Here is a 26,151-nt window from a genome sequence, read left to right on the forward strand (position 1 = left end):
TGCAATGTAATGTGGACATTGATTAATTTGGCAATAAGGTTGGCTTTTACTGCACTATTCCTGCTCATGTGGGAATGTTGGGTAGACCATGTGAAAAGTAATCTTCCAAAAAGGAGGAAAAAAGAGACAATTTCATTTCTGCTGTACAGACACCACAACAGTCAGTAACGAGCACCAGTTAATGCTGTGGAGCAATTTTGCTCTGGCAGTTGCTTCCACCTCCATATGCTGTTGGGTTTAAGGTGGCATTCATGGTAAATGGTAAATGGACTGTACTTATATACAGTAGCGTGCAGTGGTGTTTCAGTCAGGGCCAGCACCAAAATCCAACCCCCCTAAATGTACTTCACAAAGAGAGAGAGAGAGAGATATTAGCCCAATAGCAGCGCGAATCTGGTCCAGAGAAAGTAAAAAAAAAAAAAACTAGCACTCACCGATGACTTGTAGATTAAATCCATTCTGCGATCCTTCATGATGAAAAAGGCACCCGAAGCAGGTCCGCAATAATAGCTTTATCTACCGATCTTGCTGTTAAATCAACCGCCATCACCTTTCCAGAATAACAGACAGTGTGTCATCACGCACCTGCCCATGGGCCAATCAGCCAAGCTCATTTGAAGGACGACGCCCAGACCAGCACTAGAAACTCTGCTTGACTTAGGGCGTTCTGTCAATGACACATCAAAATTTGATTGGCTGATGATACGGTCACTCAACGTTACACATCCAATAGCAGCGTCCAGCTCGATCAGAGGCTAGCAATTCAACTACTGCTGGCCCCAGCAGAGGAAAGGAGCTGTGATGCGTTTATAGGACATAGGAGATTTGAGCTCCACAAAATATAACCATTCGTTTTCTGGATAAAGTTGCATACTGAACAAGTAATTGACTCCAGATACATTTCAGATTGACCTTTTAATTATGGAAAAAAAATGAAAAAATACATTTTTGACAGGGCTAGCAGTGCTAGCCTTGCTGCCCCTGACTGAACACCACTGCTTATATAGCGCCTTTCTAGTCTTTACGACCACTCAAAGCGCTTTACATTACATCTCATTCACCCATTCACACACATTCATACACTGATGGCAGGGGCTACCACGCTGGATCCAACCTGCTCATCAGGGGGAATTTAACCATTCATTCTCATTCACACACCGTTGGCACACGGGAGCAATTTGGGGTTAAGTGTCTTGCCCAAGGAAACATCGACACGTGGACTGGAGGAGCTGGGAATCAAACCGCCAATCAATTTCTTTTAGCTGCTAAACGGTCCACTCTGTTCACCAGAGAACGCTGAGAGCAAACCTAAACAGTAAGGAACCGGACAGCTAAACAATGAGCTGTAACTCACTATAAAGCTCAGAGGGGAGCTGGAGAATTCATAAATAAGATAGTAAAAAACATTTTACCTTATTAAAATGCTTAAATGACATGACCTCATTCTCCCTGTGCTGGACAAAATATGTCTACCACTTCACTGAAAAATCCATTCTTAGTGTTTGTGCACTAAGGTTTCAAGTTTCCACATCACACTTATGTAAGTTGCACACTGGACCCCAATTAGCTTCAAACTAGTTGGCACAAATCATGCTCATAGGTACATATCTTAAACTCAGGTTTAAGGTGAGCTCACAAAGACGTTGCTCCCTTACAAGCTTTCTTGTTATATTGAGTTGGCTTCCATTGCTATAAGAAACACACTGTGTTTCTGTAATGAGATCCAGTTAAAGCCTATAAAGAGAAGACATTGCAGCCAGTGGACATCAGAGAAAGTGTGTGTGTGTTGCTGGAATAATCTGATGTTATTCTGTGGATGTTTTTGTATTTTTCTATGTGTTAATGAGGTTTGCTAGCAGTGATACATTATGATGCACCATGTGGGTGGTACATTATTCACAGTACCATCGACTGGGTTCATATTGTGTTGCCCTTTTACATATAATATCACGTCAACACAGGCAGCCCCGTTGTGTTCTCAGTTGGCTTTTGACTTGTTTTGTAATTTACATTTTCTTGCTACTTTTGGGGATAACACAACATGTTAGGGTTAAAACTCAGAATTGCTGCGCAAACCTGCATTAACAGCAGAAATTCCCTTAAGATTTCTTCATGTTACCAAGTCAGCACTGCTTAGCAGTTGGTACAGCAGCACTTTCAGGGATTATGGATGTCAGAACAGTCAAGTGCACTACACAATGCACACAAAGTGAGGCTAACAGAACACACACACACACACACACACACACACACACACACACACACACACACACACACACACACACACACACACACACACACACACACACACACACACACACACACAGAACGATTAACATTAAGAGAGTAACATTTACATGGCATAGAAAACTTGCAAATTAAAGCAAATAACAGACAACTAGAGGAATGGAGAAATGCAAATGACTGCATGCCACATCAGGCAAGCAGGAAGTTCCACAGCTGAGGAGCAATGGTTATCTTTGAATGAATGAAATGAATTATGTACGGTCATGTCTAACCATGACTACTGTAGCAGTACTATGGTGCAGAGTAGAACCTCTGCAAATGGTCCAAAATGCAGCAACAGGAAGCTGATATATATTTAAAACTGTGTGAAAAATAATGCTTTAGTGGATTTCTGGCCCGATGTTGTGTTTGCCCTGAACATAGCGCTTTGGTTGTTTTTAATTTAAGGCTCTTTGCAGCTCTGTTGTAATTGTATTAACTGTTAGTGAGATTTTAATGGCCACAGGGTCCAGATTTGTCTGCCTCCCTCTCTCGCCATCTCACTGGCTTATCTCTTTTTTCATCTGCTTCACCAAAACTTTAAATCAAAGCCACTGTTCCCGCTGCTAGTACTATATCAGCAATAATAAATCAGTTTCACTTTTCATTTGATGAATATTTACCTTCACATAGCAAACAAATGCCAGATCATTACCAAACCATTCATTGCTTTACAAACCAGCAATCATATTTTAAAATCAATTATTTGACAGACAAGGAACCAGAGTAAAGATCTGAGAACTGGATTGATATGATCCACCTACTAGGTCTGACTGAATACTTAGGCAGCAACATTCTGAATCAGCTGCAATCAGCTGCAACCCTAACCCTAACCCGACTAATAAGGAAAACCTGAAAAGACAGCATTACAGTTGTCAAGTCTAAACCAGCACCTTGGAGAGTCCTAACAACTGTATGGGTTAAAATGATTAAAACTACTTTTTGAACATTATTTAACACATATTCTTGAGATTGCATTGATCAGGTTTCCATTCTTTTTGCAATTAAAACCCTGCCGAGTTTACCTGTTACTCCATGACTGAACAAAACGATTTTAAAGAGAACCAAAACTGTAACAAAAAGATAAACCAACAAAAACAAAGCATCACAATGTCTGTGTGGTGCAGCTGCATGCACGCTGACCTGACGGGAGAAGAAGCGAAACTATGCAGCACAGAGTGAGTTGTTGGTGTTTTTGTTAAGAATGGATCTCAGATCCACGTCTGCTTCTGGAGGAAAGACGCTCCGCTGCCACAAACAGCTTTTTCAATGACTTTACTTAAAAACAGGAGGTTTGATATGGGCCTGTATTTGTGTCTAGATTGTTCTTTTTTAATATTGGCTTGATGTCAGAACTTTTCAGGACCGCTGGGAAGAAACCTGAAACAAGATATGTTTATGTATCTCTTATTGGCTAGGGCATCTGCATCTCCCTAAATTGAGCAATCTTGCCAGAGATGCTTTAAATGCTGATGCAACTACTCAAGAGATTGTGGATGCCATAAAATAATTCCCCAGTGGCAAGGTCCCTGGCCCAGATGGTTCTGGAATTGAATTGTATACAAAATATTCTTGAAAGGTGGCTCCATTCTTTTGAGGATGTTCACCCATTCATTTGAAACTCTGAAATTCCCCTGCACATTTTATGAAACCGATATTTCATTGGTACTAAAAGAAGATGAGACTGATCCTTCATCTTTTCATCCTATTGCATTACTGAACATGACATTTTTCACAAAGTTAGCAAACAAGTTAAATACATATATCTAGTCCATCATTCATGCTGATCAAACTGGCGTTGTCCCAATATGTTTTTATTTTTTAATATAAGAAGACTGATGGATATAATGTTCCATGAGTATAGGAAGGGTTCTAAGGTGGTTGCCCTCTGCCTAGACTCCATATCTGGGCATTTGATCTGATGGAGTGAGCCTTTATGGTGATGATACTGGAGGAGTTTGGGTTTAGTTGCCAATTTGCCGTGTGGATTAGGTTAGTTTAGGAATATTAGGAATCTCCTTTGTATTGAACCTATTCTATTGAGGAATATGGATTATCATCTTCCTATAAACAGATGATATTGTTCATTTCTTATCATAACCTAAGCAGTCTGTTCTGCTGGTGAATTTACATCACTTGGTGCTGATCTTAACACTGAATTGCATAATCTCCCTTTTATGAAAAATGGAGAACCCTTCCTCTTTGTACAGCGGGTCATATAAATCAATCAATCATCAAAATGATCTCCCTCTCAAGATTGGGTTGCCATTTCTGCTAGTATTAGCATCTTAGCTCTTTAGTTGCTAGTCTTCCTCTAATTGACCCACACCATTCATTACACATGCTTTTCACTGAATGGCTGGTGATGCATATTGGCGTGGCTTCTTTGATGTTTGTGATGGTGTGTGAGCAGTGAACTTGTGAAGTGTATAAGTCAGATGCCAATAGCACCTGAATTGTTCCACTGGACCACCATGTGTTCATAGTAGGTCCCTGTGTGGCCTAGTTTCCCCCGCTGTCCAAATTGTTTTGCATGCATAGTGTCACCATACACTCAGTAAAAGGAGTATATAAACGTTGTTTACTTTCATTTATTTGCCTTAAATTTGTTTTCCCTCTAGGTGTGTAAATAATTATTGCAATGGTTTGTTTGTGTGCCAAAATAATAATCATTTGTTTGTGATCTTGACATTATAGGCTTTGTTAGGCTTTCTGTACCTTAGTAAGGTCTGCACATTAAAAAAACCCACAATAGACCAATTATGAGGATGATGCTGTGGGCTGTGAAATGGGACCTCATAGATTTAGTGTAGGTTTGCTCTAGTCCACACTTGCTACAAAAACAAACAATGGCCCCACAGGGGCTTGTTTACTGGAAAACTGCTAGACCAGCTTCCTTCCCATAGGACCATTTTTGATTTCTTCCTCATTTTGAGCTTTTTCCCCTCAAATCTGAACATGCATATTTTGCTTTCAGCATTGAGATCTAAATTCCCCTCATTGTTCACCTGTTCTTTCTCTGGGGATATCCTGGAGAGGAGTTAAGGAAAAGAAAATGAGACTTAGAAAGACCATACAGCATAAATATTCCAAGCACCTCAAACCATGTCCAATCCAAGACAACCACAGCTTCAAACAATAACACACTTTTTAATCAACCTTGCTCTTATGCAGTGTTAAAAATAAAAAGTGTGCCCATTATATATTACTAGATTCATGCATCGTTATAGGTTTTCTATTTTTATACATTCAACTTAAGAGCCATGCTTTGTTATTGAGTATACATTAATTTACTTATATTTCTTTTTCCAGATCTAAAGCTGTAGTATATAAATGAGAGAAACAGATGAACATACAGTTTATTTCAAGAGTGCTAGCTACTAGTTATCTGTTGACTGTGTGTGTGTGTGTGTGTGTGTTTGTGTGTGTGTGTGTGTGTGTGTGTGTTTGTGTGTGTGTGTGTGTGTGTGTGTGTGCGTGTGTGCGTGTGTGCGTGCGTGCGTGTGTGTGTGCGTTAGCATGTGTTTGTGCGTTAGCATGTGTGTGTGTCTGTGTTTGAAACATAAATCTTGCAGCAGTGTGCTTGTTTGAGCCTTGTTGCTGGAATGCTGTTGGTGTACTGTATAGGGGAGATATGTGAGATGATGGTGATGAAATCAATGGTAATGTGCCTCTCATCTGCCTTTGTTGTATATTTCATAGACGATCTGAGCCAGTTCTTGTGAGTGCATCGGTGTGTCCTTGAGATAAAATTAAAATGTATTCCTATTTTTGGCAAGAGCTATTTTACACAGAAACATGCACATAAAGATCCTCGAAATTGTGAGACTTTGTGCGGTCTATTAAGCTAAATACTGTTTTGTGTGAACATTCAATACCTGGACTATATGCTGCACCACAAACTATTATGACATTAGCATCAAACAGACACTCTTTTACATTCAATAATCAATCATCAGGAAAGAAAACAACTAATTGTGTACTTACTGTACTTACTGTAATTTTGAACTATTTTGGCAGCTGGTAAGTGAAATGAAACAAGATATGAACTGGCAACCAGAAATGAAAGCTGCTTCCTCATGTGGTTGTCACTGCTGTTTGTGTAGAGCAGTTAAGAGGCATCTTGTGAGTTGGGGTGGAATTTTACTTCTGTGTACATCAGAGGAAATACTTTTATTTATAGCACAATGCAGAAAATTCTCTTAATGTCCAAAATTATTGAAACTAAAGGAGGAAATTGCATTTGTCAGTGTAATATTATGAAAGCAGGATTATTATATTATATTTGTCTTATGAATTGTGTTAATGATTTCAGTGGTTCTGTAGCTGCAGACTATAAGATTTAAAGCTATAGGATCTCTAAAGCAGCCCCTCTGAATATATCATTGTCAAAGAGCAGTGCGCCTTCCAGAAGCAGGATTCACATACATGATTCAAACACTGCAGATATATTACATACATGTTTAAACACAGTATAGCTGCACTCATTCTCTCAACTGATGCATTAGTATGGTTGCACTCAGGGGGGCTGTGTGTGATATATGTGTGCGTGCATGTGATATATGTGCTGGTCAGCTCCTGAACTGTATGTGTAAATGTGTTTATTTTTGCACTGATGTTGCATTTTTAAATATGAGGCATGCATGTATAAATGAAATTACAGACAATATGAGGTCTATTCAAAATGACAAATACATACATTTTGCTGCATACGGAATTTTTTTGTGTGAATCTATCAAAGAATGAATCAAAGGATTTGATCTTCAACTTTTCCTCTTCCTACATTTACTACTTTTGAGTTGTATTTGTAAGACATAAAACTTGTTGAATTTCATTGATTTACTACTTGTTTGTTAAGTTTCACCACTTGCATATTCCATCTCTGTAGCCATGCCGAACATTGGATATAGAAAGTTTTTATATATCAGGTAACAGAAAAAAAATAAAATAAAAATTCCACCAATAACAAGCAGGCAGAAACAGAATACTGAGATTTAGACTTTAGATTTAGAAGTGTTGGTTAGTGGTTGAAGTACACTATGAATCCTTTTCACAGCCCTGATATTCCTTCCTGAGGCTTTCTCTAAAAATCCTCTTAATATAAAATATACTAGTTTATTCACATTTAATACGATACAATATAAATAAAATACAACTCTGAGTCCTGCCACATCCAGAAATACTCGGACGACACTGCTATTGTGGCGTGTATCAGGAATGGACAGGAATCTGAATATAGGGATCTGATAAAAGCCTTCAGTGACTGGAGTCACAAGAACTATCTCCTACTGAACACCTCAAAGACTAAGGAAATGATCATAGATTTCCGTAGGTTCAAGCCCCCTCTTCAGCCAGTGAAGACTTGTTGGGTGGACATCGAGGTGGTGCCAAGTTATAAGTATCTAGGTATATAACTGGATAATAAGTTGGACTGGTCCCTAAACACAGACACAAAAAGGGGCAGAGCCGCCTCTTTTTCTTAAGGAAGCTCAGATCTTTTTGACATCTGTAGTAAGATGCTGCAGATGTTTTATCAGTCTGTGGTGGCAAGTGTGTTGTTTTATGCTGCAGTCTGCTGGGGAGGCAGCATCAGACACATAGATGCAAGGCGGTTAGACAAACTAGTCAAAAGAGCTGGCTGTGTGATTGGAGCCAGGTAGGACACACTGGAGGAGGTGGTTTGAGAGATGCACTGTCAAGATGTTCGAGGCCAACTTGAAATACCCGGATCATCTGCTACACAACACCTTTATGGACCAAAAAAACAGCAGTGGACGGCTCCTCTCTTCAAAAGATCCTTCGCTCCTACAGCCATCAGGCTGTCTAATTTCTTCAATAATTTACAGAAGAGCTAACAGACTAATTGAATAAATTTTTATTTGAATAAAGTAATTTTGAATTTGAATTTTGAATTTTGAATTTTGAATTTTGAATTTTTAATTTTTTTAATTTGAGTTGTCACCATAGGGAAATTTGTCTTGAACTTAATGCTGCGCATATAAATGTCTCCACAGTTACAGTAAAACAAACTACATATGAGCAAAACATCACCAGCTGTTTCTATCACAACAATAAATTACATATAACAAAATATTGCACTCACCCCATGGTAAAAACACATTGCACATAACACAGATTGCACTCACCCCATAATAAAACACCATGAGACCATTGCACAACCTCTACAGCTCAAGCAGCATATTTAAAAGTTTGATAGAGGTAGGCACAAATGAGTTATTAAAATTGTTGAGTTAGCAGTTGGGGACTCTGTATCGTCTGCCAGAGGGCAAGAGCTCATATTCTGTGTAGAGGATATGTGATGGGTCGGTCATTATCTTCTGAGCTCGCCGAAATATAGTCTCTGCTGTAGATGAGAACAGGCTTCATCTAACATTCTTTTGTCATTTTTTAATTTGACTTTTCCACATTTCTACCCTTTGTTGTCTTTTTGCATAAATTGTTGCACTTGCAGTGATATATTTGAAAAGGTTTCTAATTGTTCATTGCATCAATATTGTTTTTCATACAATAAGAGAAGCACACAAATGTTGCTGGTCCATTATAAAAATGTCACATATCAGCATGTCCTTAAATAACATGACAATATGTCATTTGTAGAACCATTTTTATTGCTTCTTTTTTATTCCAGTGATGTGCTTTGATTTTGTATCCAACAATTTGCACTAAGTCAAATAAGACTTCTCACCATGTCAGTGGCCTAATTTACATTTGTTCGCTTATTAACTTTGCATCTTTTAGATGGAGAAGCTTGTAGCTGCCTTGGACAACCTTAGAAAAGTATCTGCTTTAATAAGCTTTATTATACACTTTCTGCTCATCTAAAATCTACAATTCTGGGTTTAGTATAACCAGATAGTGTAATAAAAATAGGATATGACTCTTGCTGTGGGACTCCTTTCTCTTAAAACATGCACTTTTTGTGCACTAAAAGGTACTCCTTAAAGGTTTTAGTAATTAATTAAGGCAAAAATTGACTTATTTATGTAGGAAAATCTGATTGAATGGAAAAGTTTGTCCACACTTTTGACTGGTACTGTATGTGTGCCAGCATGTTCATATTTATTATTTTAGATGAGAAAGTGAAAAGGAATTCAAAACAGCAGTGTGTTGAGCTTGTGCCCTACTCTATCTAATTTAGCAATTCCTTATCAAAAAATGGGTAAAACACACCTTATCTATCTTCACGTAACAGTACACTACAAGACGCTTCCTTTTTATCCTGTTTGTTCATTTTTCTTCGACTGAACCAAATTAAGCAAACTACTGTCAAAATGAATACAACACCTGTCATCATCCAACTAAAAATTACCTGTCTCAAGATAATTCATAGTTATACTAACTACTGCATACATGTAATTGAATAGTCAGTAGAATGAGTAATCATCAATATACTGAAAAAATCAATGCAAATTAATGTTGAATGGTTGAAAATTATGTTCTGCTTTAACATTTAAAAAATGAAGCTGCTTTATTCCCCTCTGTACTCCATCCACCATACTTAATACAGCATTGAATGTTATCAGAGCCAGCCAGTCTCTCCATGTTAATCTAGTTTGAATAACAGAATAACTGTGTTGACTCAGCGTCGTTTTGAAAGGACAATACACTGTATATTTAAACCATGGCCTAAATTGAATTCACTGAACAGATTGGTTAGAGTATGCATTAATTATCAATTCACTGCTTTGAAGTAGGGCGAGCAAAAATGCACATGAAAATATGTGTGATTATCATTAATGTATTAATGTATTAATATATTAGACAGATTTGAGCCTGTTTGTTTTGGGTTGTCTGCCTTCAGTTGGCTTCAGTCCATTTCACATTGCTGCTGGTCCTCCCCATGTTCAAACACCATTATCAAGGAATTTATTGCCCTTTGATCATAAAGTGTGAAATTTCTCGATTAATTTTATATTTCCAAGAATATGTGGCTGAGGATGTTTAATATGAAATCATCTTTCTTTAAACACAGAATCTCCTCAATTGATATTGAGACACGTCATCCAATAAAGCACTCCATGGTGTGAGTGTGTGTGTGTGTGCGTGCGTGCGTGCGTGCGTGCGTGCGTGCGTGCGTGCGTGCGTGCGTGCGTGCGTGCGTTCATCAAATCTTGTACCATGGCCATATAAACGGAATGAAGACAGGGTTATCAAACTGGATTTTACATTTCATATCCCTCATTTAATCCCTGCACTAGTCACTTTAACCTTCGTGTCGTCCTCCCGGGTCAAATTGACCCTGTCTCTTTTGACTGTTCCTTCTTTCCTTCCTTCCTCCTTTCCGTCAGTCCTTCCTCCCTCCCTCCTTCTGTCTTTCATCAAACTGGACTTTACATTGTGCATTGCATTCAACCTCCACTGTTACATGATTTAATTGTTTATGCACATGTCACATTTAAAGCTATAATATATAACTATTACACATTAAAATGTCTAAAAAAGACATATGTTATATATTTTGTTGAGTTGTTTACTTACATTTTCCCAGCAATTTTCAAGCCCAGAGATAATTTTAATCAAAGTATTTCATTTGGATGCCTGTCAGTGGTGTCATACTCCTTCTACTAAAGACTACATAGCTACACACAAAAGTAACAGGCTGAGCAAATGTTAGCAGCAGCTCCTCCAGATGTCCTGTGTCTGCTGAACAGCTTCAGAGAAACACTGATTTTTAACATGAAATTGCTTTATTCACTTACTTGGTTTAATCACTGGGTCTATTTGTTTAGGAGAGGAGGAGACTTCTGTGGTTAACCATGAACACTGAAAGAATCCTTACTGGATCTCCAACTACTTCACAACATCAAACTCGAAATTACAAAGTGTGCATTTAATTTTGCTCTTGTCCATAGCACAGTCCATATTTCCTTTTTACAGTCAGTATTTCATTTCAAGTTTTATATCCAATTTGAAAAAATATGACGATTCAATTATGTAAGAAAATTCCATTTAATTTGAACCCATTTTGCTGTATTTTGCTCATACAAACAGTATAGCAACATGTCCACAGATAGAAGGTGGACAGTGCTGTGTGTACAACTGATTGAATGAGACAGACAAAACTGCTAATAAACTGAATATTACTACAACTTTCACACTGTTGATGCACGGGGCTGCCATCATGGATTTTGAGATCGGGGCTGGTGGGGTAACTTTCCAAGTTGGAGATCCGACTTCAGCGGGCGATCCAGTTGAAATTCCTGACTGGGAACTCAGAAATTCCGACTTCCGAGTACAACTGGAACGCACCATAAAATTCTGCACGGATTGTACGATAGGTAGGAATGAGCTAGTAGCGACGAAAATGCAAGATCAATGAGCTGATTTCACTGTTGCTGAAAAGAGGATGTGGCAAGACGCTGCTTAACTGTCTTGTGCCTTTTGAGTTTACTGGACTGATTATTGTCTCTTGACCAAAACATTTCTCTTTTCTGAAAAACTGTCTCCCTTTCACCATGAGAAAATTATATATTTTGTTCTGTTGGCCTCATCTTGTGCAGTCTCTTTTTTTCTGTTCTGAACATTGACCATATACTCTTTTTTGAATATAAGACAACACAGAGATTAAGATGAAGCTGAGGGCCTGAGGTGTAACCATCACCCTTAAATCAACATAGTTGATCTGTAAATGCACCGAAATGCCTTGATTTGCACCATTGTTTGTGGTATGGAGGGTTGTGACTGTCAGACTAATGACCTCAGAATCTCTAAGGAACTCTGTTGAAGGAATGTTGAGCTGAAGCTTATTTTATACTGAGTCAGCAAAGCTGAAATCATCAGCACAAATACATGAGTCATGACGAGGAACTTCAGTCAGGCTTAAACAGTGGTACAAACTCCAGTATGAAAAACACTTTCATGACTCTTACGATTTTATTATCATTGTCATTTTTATTAACATTAGGATTCTAATGCCTTCAAGTTTCTTGAAGGAACTCTGTTGAGTGAGTGTTGAGCTGAAGCTTATTTTATACAGAGTAAGCAAAGCTGAAATCATCAGTGCACATTCCTGAGTCATGACGAGGAACTGAAGTCAGGCTTATCCAGTGGTAAAAACTCAAGTATGTAAAGCATTTTCAGACATGATACAGTACATTGTCACACACCATCATATTGCACCAAATCAAAGATTCATTGGTGTTTTGTTGATGATGATGGTTGAAGAATCAATATAATATCAGTTTATCAGTGATTGTTCGTTGTGTGCATGTGTGCATGTGTGCGTGCGTGTGTGTGTGTGTGTGTGTGTGCGTGTGTGTGTGTGTGTGTGTGTGTGTGTGTGTGTGTGTGCTTCCTCAAAAAATATAATCTCTGAAAGCCACCTTTAACATTTTGGAAACATTGCCTTTTCACTGAGGATTACAGTGCCAAGAGATGTAAACTTGTCCACATGCTCAGTTGGTAGTTTTCCATCCTCTATCACCATTTCTTTTCATTTTTATAGTTCCTTATGTTTCCCAATATTTTCCAACAGATTAGAAACCTCCTTGGCATACGCATGTCAATTTGTTGGTTTCTGTTACTAACCTGACCACTGTAGTCCATTAGCAAATAACTGTTAAATGTTTTAACCAATTTCAGTTGTTTCAAAGCTTTCCAAGTATTACGTTACAGTACATCAACCAACATCATTACTTTTGTTGCATACCCTATATTTCTTTGTCTTTGTCCTTAACTCCTTCTTTTTCTTTCTTCCTTTAGGCTCCTCAGTCAACCAGTCAGCTGACTTGTTCTCCAATGCCTCATGTAACATGTCCACCAATGACTCAATGTCATGCTCTTCAATGGACGATGGAGTCGGGACAGGAAGTCCATATAAGACCGTGGAGATGTTTTTTATTGCTTTGGTTACTGGATCTCTGAGCTTTGTGACTGTCACAGGAAATATTTTAGTCATGCTGTCCATCAAAGTAAACCGCCACCTACAAACTGTCAATAATTACTTCTTATTTTCATTAGCATGTGCTGACTTGATCATCGGTGCTTTCAGCATGAATTTGTACACTGTTTACATCATTGTTGGCTACTGGCCACTTGGTCCGGTGATCTGTGACTTGTGGCTAGCTTTAGATTATGTTGTCTCAAATGCCTCAGTGATGAACTTATTGATCATCAGTTTTGATCGTTATTTCTGCGTGACCAAACCCCTCACATATCCAGCAAGAAGGACAACTAAGATGGCTGGGTTAATGATTGCAGCTGCATGGATCCTGTCGTTCATCCTTTGGGCTCCTGCCATCTTGTTCTGGCAGTTCATCGCTGGACAGCGAACAGTGCCACCTGGAGAGTGTTATATACAGGTACAGTTTACTGACAGATGTAGGAAAATACAGCAGAGAAATAGGAAAAACCTATACTGCCAAATTACTTAGCAAAATGTCCCCTCCCACTTCTCCAGTAATAAAAGTTAAAGGTATAAAAGGGAAGATTGAAACTGGCTGTGTTGATGTCTGGCAAATTTATCTCAATCTCATTTATCTCATTTAACTCAAGGTCACCTTGCTAGCTTGTTGTAGCTTTCCATTAGGGCTGAAAATGGTTTGGAATCCTACTGTTTAATTCCATTCTGGTTCTTAATTCAAAACCAACTCTGATTTGAATAACTAGAATGGGGAGACTACATTTATGGTCTTACTCCAGTTCATGGTGTGCCAAACCATTCACACTGTCCTTTGTCGACTGAAATGCAAAGTCAACCATCATGGAAAAAGCAGAGTGAAGTGTGTGAGTGTACATAGAATAAAGAAAAAGAATGTAGGAATCATCTTTACTTTTCTGCCTGTATGAGAGGTTAAATGTGAAAATTATGAATATGAAATGAAAGTTTAATTTACTAACCAACACCACTGCTTAAACAGACGTTCAAGTGTGTTTAATGGAATAAGGGGGAGGGGGAGTTATTTTGTGTACCTATGCATAAATTGGGTTTGGATTTAATGTCAGATAGATCAGTGATTGGCAGTAACAGGGCTGTAAACTGTTACAGGTATATTTTGTGTTGCTACTGGTCTGTAAATCTCCTCTCTTTCCTCCAAAGCCACCCCCTACCAGTGTGAGCAATAAGTGAAAATGTTACTGCCCCTCTCGACCACACACGTCTGATCAGCCACAGAAACACATTTTTGGAATAAACCAGAAAAACCCTTCTTCGTAAAGATTAATTGTAAAAAAACAGGCTCAAGTTTTAAGTAGTGAGGTCTATTTTCTAATGTCTTTTTATAATATTTGATATCAGACAGCAATAGCCCCTTTGTGTCTCTCTTAATGAAGCTGTCCATGGATCAATCTGACATCTTCTATGACAAATCAGAAAAACCTCGCCTGAAACCACATTCCTATTTGAACACTACTCAAAGATTACCAGTTGCAATGTCAGCAAAAATAAATATTATACATTTTGTAAAGATAGGGTTAATTTCAGATGTAGTATTGGGTTGTACCTGAAAAACTGGTCAATCAGTTGATGTATAAACATTCTCTGTTGTTTAAGGAAGGGCTATTTGCTTGTCTACTCAACTCTAATTTTTTCTTTCTTTCTACAGTTCCTATCCAACCCTGCGATTACATTTGGGACAGCAATAGCAGCGTTCTATCTTCCAGTCATTATTATGACAGTCCTGTACATCCATATTTCCCTGGCGTCCAGGAGCAGGGTCTCCAAACACAAACCAGAGAAGAAAGAGAAGAAGGGAATAAAGTAAGGGATAAAATAAATGATAGATGGTTTGGGGAAAAGAAATTGAAATCTCCCATGTACTGGCCTTTTCTTAATCAAGCACTCTTCATATGCACGATTCAAACCTGTTTAGTGTAGCATATTTTAATTGAATATTTTTAGTTTTGTCTTAAGTTTCCAAGTCAATAATGTTTCATTTGACTGGTGTGATCACCAAATGACATCGTATTGGGCTTAGCCAGAACCCAATAGAAATTGAAATTGAAAAAAAAATTGTTCTTCTCAAAAATCTGCTGAAAGTTGTTTGTAAAAGGTTTTATCTCCACTGAATAGGATAAGCAACTACACTGAGCCTTACTTTGGTTAGTTGCAATGTATTTTTATGATGATCTATTTTCACTCCAGAAGAAAGTATCAAATGCACATGGAAACTTCCCAAACCAATCCTACTGCATATTCCAGTTCCTGTTATCTATACAAATGTTTCAGTGAAAAAATACTCGATACCTGATTACTGTAGAACAGAGTTGTTTGGACTTTTCTAAATGTATGTGCAGATGATCAAGACATTTTACAACATTTTGTAAATCTTTTCCAGTTTGCTACTAACCTGAATTTTTTTATATCAGCACTTACATTAAACTTTAAAACATCTAGAGCTGTGTTGGAACAAAAGAGTTAACAAGGTAGTCAGAATAAATCACAAACTGGCAAAAGATGCATTTTACTAAGGCTATTAACATTAATTAATCATATTGTGCATATTTGTTGCACAATATGCGTCCAATTAATGATTCATATCCATTTGGATTTTATAATGTGCACATCTGATTGTCAAGTCCGGTCTGTATTATTTATATAGCACCAAATCAAACAGAAGTTACCTTGGGACTTTTTTCACATAAAGCCGGTCTAGACCCAACATTCTTCCATGATCAAGCACTTGGCAATAGCAGCAAGGAAAACTCATTTAACAGGAAGTAACTTCTTCTACAAACTCGAGGATGTTTCCACAGGAGAGGAACCTGATAACTGAAGGCCCTGTCTACCGTCCTACTTATGGAGATTCCAGGAAACCAAAATTAACCTTGCATTCTGGGAGCATAGTATTCTAGTTAAGTTGAGTTTACTTAGGTTGGTTTTATATGGCTTTGATAAATATATATAGGTATCATCTGCATAAAAATGAACATTTTCTGGAATGTTTCTGAATATTATCTAGAGGACACATATATAAGGTGGATAGTATTGGTCCAAGCACAGAACCTTGTTGAACTCCACGTCTAACTTTTATGTGCATGGAGAATTCATCGTTAGCATGTACAAACTGAAATAGATCTGATAAATAGAACTTAAACCAGCTTAATGCAGTTTCTTTAATGTTGATTAAATGTTTCACTCTCTGTAATAGGATGTCTCAAATAGGACAAAGAACGAGACAAGTACAGAGAGAAGTCCCTTGTCTGATGCAATTAGGAAGTCATTTGTACTTTAATGTTGTATTGTGAAAAAATAATGGCCATTCTAATTATTTTCCCAGAACTCCCAGTTTGATAAAGAGTCACCTGCTAAAGCAGAACAATAATAATGAGACCAGCCCTCAGGTCAGTCCCCGCTCCACTCCCAAACTCAGTCTGGACTCAACGACCACTGCACTGGAAGCTGTGAAGAATGGCAGAGTGGAGGAACCAAATCCAGTACAGCCACGGGGTCCAGCACAGCCCAGTCCAGGACTCACACAGGTACTTATTTTTACACTATTAACATCACTGCTTAAGTCTTTCCATCATACGCTATTCAGCAGTGTGACAGCTCCATTGCTACAATGTCCACTGCTAATTATTATTTTTTTCTATCTATCTATCTATCAATCTATCTATCTATCTATCTATCAATCTATCAATCTATCAATCTATCAATCTATCAATCTATCTATCTATCTATCTATCTATCTATCTATCTATCTATCTATCTAGGAAGAAAAAGAGAGCTCCAATGACTCCTCAACAGCTTTTATCCCCCCTACAGAACCAAAGAAGACCAACAATGAGGTGATATCTGAGGTTTGTATTTGAAAGTTGGACCATTTTTTTAGATTTATGCACAGAAACTGAGAGCTGCCGGGAAATTAAAAATTAAGATAATTATTTTATAATAGATACTGAATATTATTTTGATATTTGTATCCTGTAAGCATGCATAAGTGTTGAGATATACTTTAAAGCAACAGCTGATTAGAGCTTGACTGTCAGTTGAAGAAAATAATTTTCTCAACTTTTTAATTTCTTACAAATAAAAGGTGCTGTTGCACTGTGCTTAATGCATAGGACATAGTGGAGGACACCATACACCCAGGTCAAAACATGAAAATAGGGTGGAATCAGGGAGAATGGGATGATAGTGTGTGTTTTGTCAAAGCTGTTACTGGACTAAAAAGTCTGAATTTAACTTTTTAATTTACAATGCATGCTATATTTTCCTGGACAGAACTTATAGTTCACCCGAAGAAAAAACTGATATGGACTCCCTGCCCCAGTAAACTGTTATGGTTAGGAGAGTATAGCCAGTATGATTGGCTGCTTGCTTACTCATTATATAGTTTCCCAAAGACACCGCCCATGAAAATGTCAACAACATCACTGAAATACATTAAAAAGGTCCAGTAAAAGTTCCAAACGAAACTCTCTTGTTTCTTTTTTCCAGGCTGCAAAAAATCCAGACCCAGTAGAGGAGACAGCAGCCAATCCTTCAGTGTCCAAGATCAACCCTTCCTCGAAGTGGTCCAAGATAAAGATTGTAACAAAGCAGGCCGGTGATGAATGCATCACAGCTATAGAGATTGTCCCACCTGTACAGGGAGCAGAGACCCGCTCAATCCCAATCAGCCGCCCCAGGACTGTGGCAAGAAAGTTTGCAAGCATTGCTAGAAGCCAAGTGAAGCGGAAAAGACAGATGGCTGCCAGAGAAAAGAAAGTATGTATTTTTCTTACTTAAATAACTATTGGCAAGAGATTTTCAACATTGAATAATAACAGTAACAACAAATTGTTATGGGAAAAACATTCACATGAAGTCCTGTTGAAGGATTAATTTGTAGCTTTGTTCCAATGTCACCATTTGAGAGTTGTTCACTGTCCAGTTTTCTCGTTTTTTTTCCAATTGTGCTGTTTGTAGTCCCTATGTATGTGTGTCGGTTTGTTTCATTAACTAGCTATCAGTCCTGTTTCTGTGGAGCTGTTTTCCCCAAACTTTCAATTTTATTTACCATTAATATTATTTTAACCAATTATTTATTGCTTCCCATCACACTTCCTTTAGAGAAATTACTCGTACGTAACACACAACTCATAGTGACTTTATATCATCACATTATTTTTGATTGTAGTTTATATACCATTTCCCAAAACTATGTGACTTCTATCCATCCATCCATCCATCCATTTTCTGCTGCTTATCCGGGGCCGGGTCAGGCTAAGCAATGTGACCCAGAAATCCTTCTCCCCAGCAACGTTCGTCAGCTCCTCCGGGGGAATTCTAAAGCGTTCCCAGGCCAGAAGGGATATATAATCCCTCCAGCGTTTTCTGGGTCTACCCTGGGGTCTCTTCCCAGTTGGACGTGCCTGGAACACCTCCAGAGGGAGGAGTCCAGGAGGCATCCTGACCAGATGCCCGAACCACCTCAGCTGGCTCCTTTTGATGCGGAGGAAACTCATTTCAGCCACTTGTATCCACAATCTTATTCTTTCAGTCACTACCCAAAGCGCGTGACCATAGGTAAGGGTTGGAACGTAGACCGACCGGTAAATCGCCTTCAGGCTCAGCTCCTTCCTCACCAGGACAGTCCGGTGCAACGCCCGCATCCACTTGGGGCAGTGACTCCCTGAAGGGGCAATCCACCTTTTTCCGGCAGAGCACCATGGCCTCCGATTTGGAGGTGCTGACCGCTTCACACTCGGCTGCAAACCGTCCCAGTGCCTGTTAGAGGTCCTGATATGTTGAGGCCAACAAAACCACATCATCCGCAAACAGCAGAGAAGCAATTGTAAGGTCCCCAAACTGGACACTCTCCTCCCCCCGGCTTTGCCTTGAGATCCTGTCCATGAAAATCACGAACAGGATCGACGACAAGGGGCAGCCCTGGCGGAGCCCGACACCCACTGAGAACAGGTCTGACTTACTGCCAAGGATGCGGACATAGCTCTCACAGCGGTCGTATAGAGACCGAATGGCTCGCAGCAGCGACCCTGGTACCCCATACTCCCGCAACACCTCCCACAGGATGCCCCAAGGGACACGGTCGTACATGTAGACTGGATGAGCAACTCCCATGCCCCCCGCCCAATAGCCCTGCAAGAGTGAAGGGCTGGTCTACTGTTCCACGGCCAGGATGGAATCTGCATTGTTCCTCCTGCATCAAAGGTTGGCAATCGGCTGGAGCCTCCTTTACAGCACCGTGGCATAAGCTTTTCCCGGGAGGCTGAGTAGTGTAATCCCCAGATAGTTGGAACGCACCCTCCAGTCCCCCTTTTTAAAAATGGGGACCACCATCCCAGTCTGCCAGTCCATGGGCACTGTCCCCGACCTCCATGCGACATTAAAGAGGCGTGCCAACCATGACAACCCCACAATGTCCAGAGCCTTCAGCATCTCAGGGCGAATCTCATCTGTCCCCGGCGCCTTGCCACTGAGGAGCTGTTTAACTACCTCAGTGACCTCTGCCAGGGATATGAATGAAGAAGTTGGCTGGGTTTAGGAGTTCCTCAAAGTGCTCCTTCCACCTACCGACAATATCCCCAGTCGAGATCAGCAGAGAACAGCCTGAGCTAAGCCCTGCTTCCCCCTCCCGAGTCGCCTGATGGTTTGCCAGAACTTCTTCGAGGCCGTCCGATAGTCCTTCTCCATGGTCCCACCAAACTCCTCCCACACCCGGGCTTTTGCTTCCGCAACTGCCTGAGCCACTGCCTTCTTGGCCATCCTGTACCTGTCTGCTGCTTCCAGAGACCCCTGGGCCAGCCAGGACCCAGAGGCCTCCTTCTTCAGCTTAACGGCCTCCTTTATCACTGTTGTCCACCAGCGGGTTCACCGGTTTGCACACCGACGACCTTCAGGCCGCAACTCTGAGCAGCCGCATCCACAACTGAGGTTGATCATGGTCCACTCGGACTCTATGTTCTCACCCTCCCGAGGAATGCAGGAGAAGTTCCTCCGGAGGTGGGAGTTGAATACATCACATACGGGGGGCCTCCGCCAGACGTTCCCAGTTCACCCTCACTACTCGTTTAGGCTTCCCAGGTCTGTCCGACAGTCTTCCCCGCCACCTAATCCAACTCACCACCAGGTGTTGATCAGTTGAAGTTTCCCAGCAGAACTATGGACTCGCCGGGCCGCACCCCTTCCAGGGCACCTCCCAACGAGTCCAAGAAGGCCGGGTACTCCGAATTGCCATTCGGTGCATTTGGACAAACAACAGTCAGAGCCTTCCCCCCAGCAACATGAAGTCGCAGGGAGGCGACCCTCTCGCTCCGCGGGGAGAATTCTAACACAAAGGTGCTCAGCCGGGGACTCGTGAGTATCCTCACACCTGGCCGGTGCCTTTTCCCTTGGGCAACTCCGGAGAAGAAGAGAGTCCAGCCCCTCTCGAGGAGTTTGGTTCAAGAGCCGGTGCTGTGTGTAGAGGTCAGTCCAACTATGTCTAGCTGGTACCGCTCCACCTCCCTCACTAGCTCCAGCTCCTTCCCCGCCAGCAAGATGACGTTCCACGTTCCCAGAGTCACCTTGCGACACTGAAGATCTGCACGCCTAGGCCCACGCCTCTGCCCAATGCCTGATTGGCATTGCACCCGACCCCTGACTTCATCCCTGCAGGTGGTGGGTCCACAGGGTGCTGTGATTTATGTACATCAAATTACACAATCTCTTGAACATATCTGACATGTTTGTAACTGCTTACTTTAAACCCTGGTTGCAACAGATAAAGGAATCAGATTTTTACAGGAGAATTCTCACCATGTCCTTGAATTATCTGAAACCCAAGATAATGAGTGGGGTTTCAGATAATCAAATAATATTCATGTAGCACACCACAGACATGAATGAATAAGTAAGGATGATCTAGGTGAGGAAAGTGAAAAAGCAGCGCTGAAGAAGTGAGGGGCCCTTAATCAACACTCTTAGCTCAAAACTGCTCAAGTAGAGCTGCTCAGTGTCCAACATGTCACTGTGGTTACTGGGCACCTTCCTGCAAAGGAGAGGCATCAGTAGCTAAAACTTCCCTGAATAAATAAAAGTAAAAAACAAACAAAAACAACAATAAAAACAGAGGTATTATAAATATGAGGTAGTGTGATATGAAGTTTGTGCCAATCCATCAAGTAGATTTTGAGATAGTTCACATAATAAGTAGGGCCGGGACTTTAACGCGTTAATTAAGATTAATTAATTACACAATAATTACCGCGTTAAAAAAATTGACACATTTTAATCACACTTATTTTTGCACCGCGGAACGTTTCTCACTGGATGAGTTTCAGGCGGACCGATTATACTGGAGCACCAACTAGCGTTAAAAAGGAGATAGTGGGGGTCTCCAGAAAGTTAACTGGTTTAGAGTGGCAAGGTATGGTGAGTGTGTCCCGATTAAAGAACACGGATACAGATGTACGGAGTTATCTGCTTTATTACAGCTGTGGTCCTTATACATTCACACACAGCAGGAAATCAGGGCAATAAGGATGCAAGATGCAAAAAGGCAAGGGAAAAAACGTCAGCTCTCTAGCGCATGGAGAAGGAGAATTGCACAGGTGTGGTGCGTTCAAGAACGTCGGTAAAACTCAGCTGCATTCAATAACGTAGGACAAATGAGACCTACAATGCAAACAGACTATAAACAGGTAAATATCACTCAAAACAATGTGGGCTTTCTAACTAGCGTAGTTCAGACAACAACAAACCACAGTGAACATGAAAGTAGCTGATGAGACCGCTTTGGTTGGCCCCGTGGATGGGAGTGTGGATAAGAGCATGGTTGTGTGCAAGCTATGCCACAAGGAATTCACATATCACCGCAGCACATCGAGCCTCAAGTATCACCTCAATGCAAAACATATAGCAGCTAGCATGGAAGCTAGTGTGGTAGCTAGCTAATTTCTGAAATTTACTATATTTCTAAATATGCTATTGCTACACTTAATGGCAAAAATTGCACTGGTCTGTGGGACTTGAACAAAAATAAACAATATTTGTGTTGCTTAAGCTTATGTATTCAGTCATTATTCAATGGTATACTAAAAATCCATGTGAAAAAAATTACTTCTCACTATTCTCAAGGCCAAATATTTATATGCGGTTAAAATACGATTAATTTCGATTAATTAATTATAAAGCCTCTAATTAATTAGATTAATTTTTTTAATCGAGTCCCGGCCCTAATAATAAGTGAAAACTTTGGCCTGCTGGTTGCAATAGAAGAAAATTCAGGGGGTTACCAAAGTCATTGGAGTTTATCCTTAAATCTCCATGAATGTCTGTGCCAAAGTTCATGGCAATGCATCTAATAGTTGAGATATTTCAGTCTGTATTAAGGTGGTGACCAACTAACCAGCCCATCCCTACACATATGCCATTAGCATGGTTAAAAATGTTTTAAACTGAGAAGCCTTGTCAACGGGCAGAGAAAATGTGGCCTCTCATAATTCATGCAAATGGTGTTTGACACACTATTTGTGTGTATTCGCCCAAAACAACTAATGTACCAGCACTAACCCAGCTGTGGGAGTGCGCCTCTGTGTTGGTCTGTGTGCAGTTCAGCCTCTGAAACTGGGCTATTTCTGCTATTCCTCCAGTTGCTTTCCTTTTACCTCTTGCCTCTGTATGTTAATGAAGCAGGGCATCATTTCCTGATTATCATTGATCTTAGAAGAGTGCTTCCCAAACACTCATATTTCTACACATTTCTAAAAGCAGTACTTATAAGTGAGTGCATTAGAACTTCTTAATGTTGGTGCTGAATGTTTTGCTGAATGCAGTCTAGAGTCAGAACAGATAATGGGCTCTATTTTCCCAAAATAGGGCACAGGCACAGATCCAAGTCTCAATTCCTTGCGCATAGCATATGTGGGTGTGGCCAACACATTTTGGCAAATTTCCCAACACTGGATCAGCACTGGTGCACTCTACGCTCAGCCAGGTGCAACCAGGCACAATGTGGAGGAGAGACTGAATGCATTATTAGTATGAGGAATACAGAATTACCAGGCGAGCTTCAGTAATGACCAATCACATGAGCACCTCTTATCCCCTTTAACCACAACAACGGGTGAAACAGGGGAGAGAGGCTGAGTGAGAGAGAAATTTGTTTATCTCTGTGAAGAAACTTCAGGACACCCTATTAATATACATCAATCTCAATATGCTGAGAATGGAATGAAAGTAAATCTGATGTGTTCTCATGTGCTGTAGGTGCTGGCATACCACTGCTGGGGCTTATTTTATGCAAATAATTTATTAAGGATAATTAATCCATTTAAACTCCACAGTTCTACTCCTCCACTCCTCCACCTCCACTTATGCTTTTAAGTACACACAATATCATGAAATTGACTACAAGGAACTTTTAACTAGTCATGGAACAGTCTCATGATGCATCTCTATGAGCCACATAAATAAAGACCTTCAGCTACAGGATTGGCTATATTGTTATTCTAAATGCCTACCCTCAGGTCAGATTATCAATATCAGACAATGCCATTATGTCATGCCCACTGGAAAAGCGTATGATTATAGTACATGTAACATTATAGCATGAGAGAGGACAAAGACATTTCTAGGATGAGGGAAGGATGTTTCTCTTCATTTGATAATGTTTAAAGTAAAGTTAGACTACTTGTCTACTTCCTGACTCATCTTAAAAATGAGAGAGTTATTGAAGAGAGTAAGTGACAGTATAGCAGGAAAAAAGGAGTGAATCTGAGAAATAAAATATAGCATTATAAATGTTTCATGCTGCATTTCATGTAACCTAGTATAACCTAGTCTATAAATGGTACTAAAAGAAAGTTTACTTTACGTCACCATTGTCACATTACAATTATTAATCTTACATAGCTACAAAGAAATACATTGCTTCATCACTATGCATCCTGCGAACAGCTTTGTTTAAACAAAAAGAAAAATAGTATTTAAAAAAGTAGCAATCACTTGCTTCCAAGTAGGAGTCACCTGCTTCCAAAACAAATGCATAAGCTAGCCAAGATATTTATGACACAAGGCGGTGGGACTCATGTGCAAATGCATGTCGAAATAAAAGTTCCTTATTGTAACTTTAAATAAACAGATAGAAAATCAGGTTTGGAAAGGTCAGTATTTGAAAAGTGTGCAAGTTATAACACTGTTCTGTCAACCTGTTTAAATGATGAATGAAGGTATCCAGGCCCCACGCTGTGCCAGCTGTGTGTAGAGTGAACAGGATTTTGTTTAAAACCTGTTTTAAAATTTTTTCACAAACATGATTTATATGTTCATGGCAGAATGTTGATGTGGGCCTATTCTTTTTAGGCAGAGGCCCTTCAGTTGTCAGAGGGTATTTTATACACTGATTATATGTACAGTATACACGTCTATGTACAGAAGTAATTACCGTAAATATTCTGACATGACTGGAAGTAGAAAACTGAAAACTCACTGTAATAATCCTTGTGATATGACAGAATATTTTGATTCTCTAAACTGAGTTTGAAGATTTATGTAATACCAGACAGATTTGATGGAGCTCCTATATTAAGTCCTATATGCCCAGGATATACCAGCATTTTTTACTCCAGTGGAAACATTTCTAGTTCTCACAGATGTGTCTTAACAGCAATTCACATTGCCAAATTTGCTTCTAATCCCATCTTTCCATTGACACAATAAAACACTTTTACACAACACAACAACACAATTCATAGTTGAGTTCTGGATGTTTTTCAGAAATTTTTAGTCATAAAGAAATAGATACTGTCAGTCAAAGATGATAAATAACTAGTCTGCAGCCCAACTCGTAATGAAAGAAAAGAGAATACATAGAAAATGGAAGCAAAGCATTAGGAAAAACAGGTGAAATGAATAAATTATAGGTGTAGCCAAATATCCTTTTCTTTGATGCTACCAAAAAATAATTATTGTAATTGTTGCTGTCTGGAAGATGAAGAGAGGAAGTTAAGGAGGATGATGGTGATATACACCAGTCAATGAATGCTCAACATATGGCTAGTTTGGTGCAAATCAATAATTGGTCAATTGATTTATTGTACTTTTCTTTTCTTTTTTAAAGAGTTATTTTTACCATTAATTTGATAGTAGGTGGCATTGAGGCCAGTAGGAAAGAGTGGAATGACCTGAAGCATAGGTCCCCTGCCAGAATCGAACCAGGGATGTTGCCATTATGTGGCATGCGCAGTAACCACTCAGCTATCGAGGCGCTCCATGTTAATCCATTTTTATTTAACTTTAAAATGACAAAATGTCAAAATTCACAATCATTGCCACCAACAATCCATCAGGTCTGCTTGTATTTTGTCAGGGTAACATCATTGTTGCATGGTTACTTTTAAAATCAGCCTGTACTTACAACCACCATAGAAAAGATCAGGAGATAGTTGTTCTTCTTCTAGTCTCTCTTGTTCATTTCACTCTTCTCTCCTGTCTCTCCTCTCTCTATAGGTGACCAAGACTATCTTTGCCATCTTGCTGGCTTTCATCATTACATGGACGCCATATAACGTCATGGTATTGATCTCAACGTTCTGCCATTCGTGTGTCCCTGACACTGTGTGGGCAATTGGCTACTGGCTGTGTTATGTCAACTCTACTATCAACCCAGCTTGTTATGCCCTGTGCAACGCTACATTCAAAAAGACTTTCAAAAACCTGCTGGTGTGCCAGTATAAAAACATAGGTACAAGATAAGATGAAAAGAGAAGACTGAGGGTGGGATGGATGGGGGAGGGGTATACTACTGCAAGAATGGGGGGACAGAGGAAAAGAGAGAGGAAGTGTCATTAAAATTCGAGTGAAGGAGCTGGAGCTGAAGATGAAGGATGGAGGAATTTAGGTGAGGGGTTCCTTTGAAAGATAAGAGACGTCTGCAGGGGAAGTGGGGATAACTGTTCTTTATCCTGCGAATGAATGCC

General features: G+C 39.8%; 1 protein-coding gene across 1 annotated transcript in view; it reads left to right on the plus strand.

Annotated features, from left to right (window-relative positions):
• The window catches only part of chrm4a (cholinergic receptor, muscarinic 4a), a 46,333-nt gene extending 20,406 nt beyond the window's left edge, over positions 1-25,927 (plus strand). The window contains exons 2-7 of the mRNA XM_062414613.1: positions 13,009-13,607; positions 14,850-15,004; positions 16,524-16,725; positions 16,960-17,046; positions 17,687-17,956; positions 25,682-25,927. Coding sequence (XP_062270597.1) covers positions 13,009-13,607; positions 14,850-15,004; positions 16,524-16,725; positions 16,960-17,046; positions 17,687-17,956; positions 25,682-25,927 — 1,559 coding nt within the window. The remainder of the gene's footprint in view (positions 1-13,008; positions 13,608-14,849; positions 15,005-16,523; positions 16,726-16,959; positions 17,047-17,686; positions 17,957-25,681) is intronic.
• Positions 25,928-26,151: the final 224 nt, after the last annotated feature.

This window comes from Scomber scombrus, chromosome 24, assembly GCF_963691925.1.
Source record: "Scomber scombrus chromosome 24, fScoSco1.1, whole genome shotgun sequence".
In the NCBI taxonomy this organism is placed as follows: Eukaryota; Metazoa; Chordata; class Actinopteri; order Scombriformes; family Scombridae; genus Scomber; species Scomber scombrus.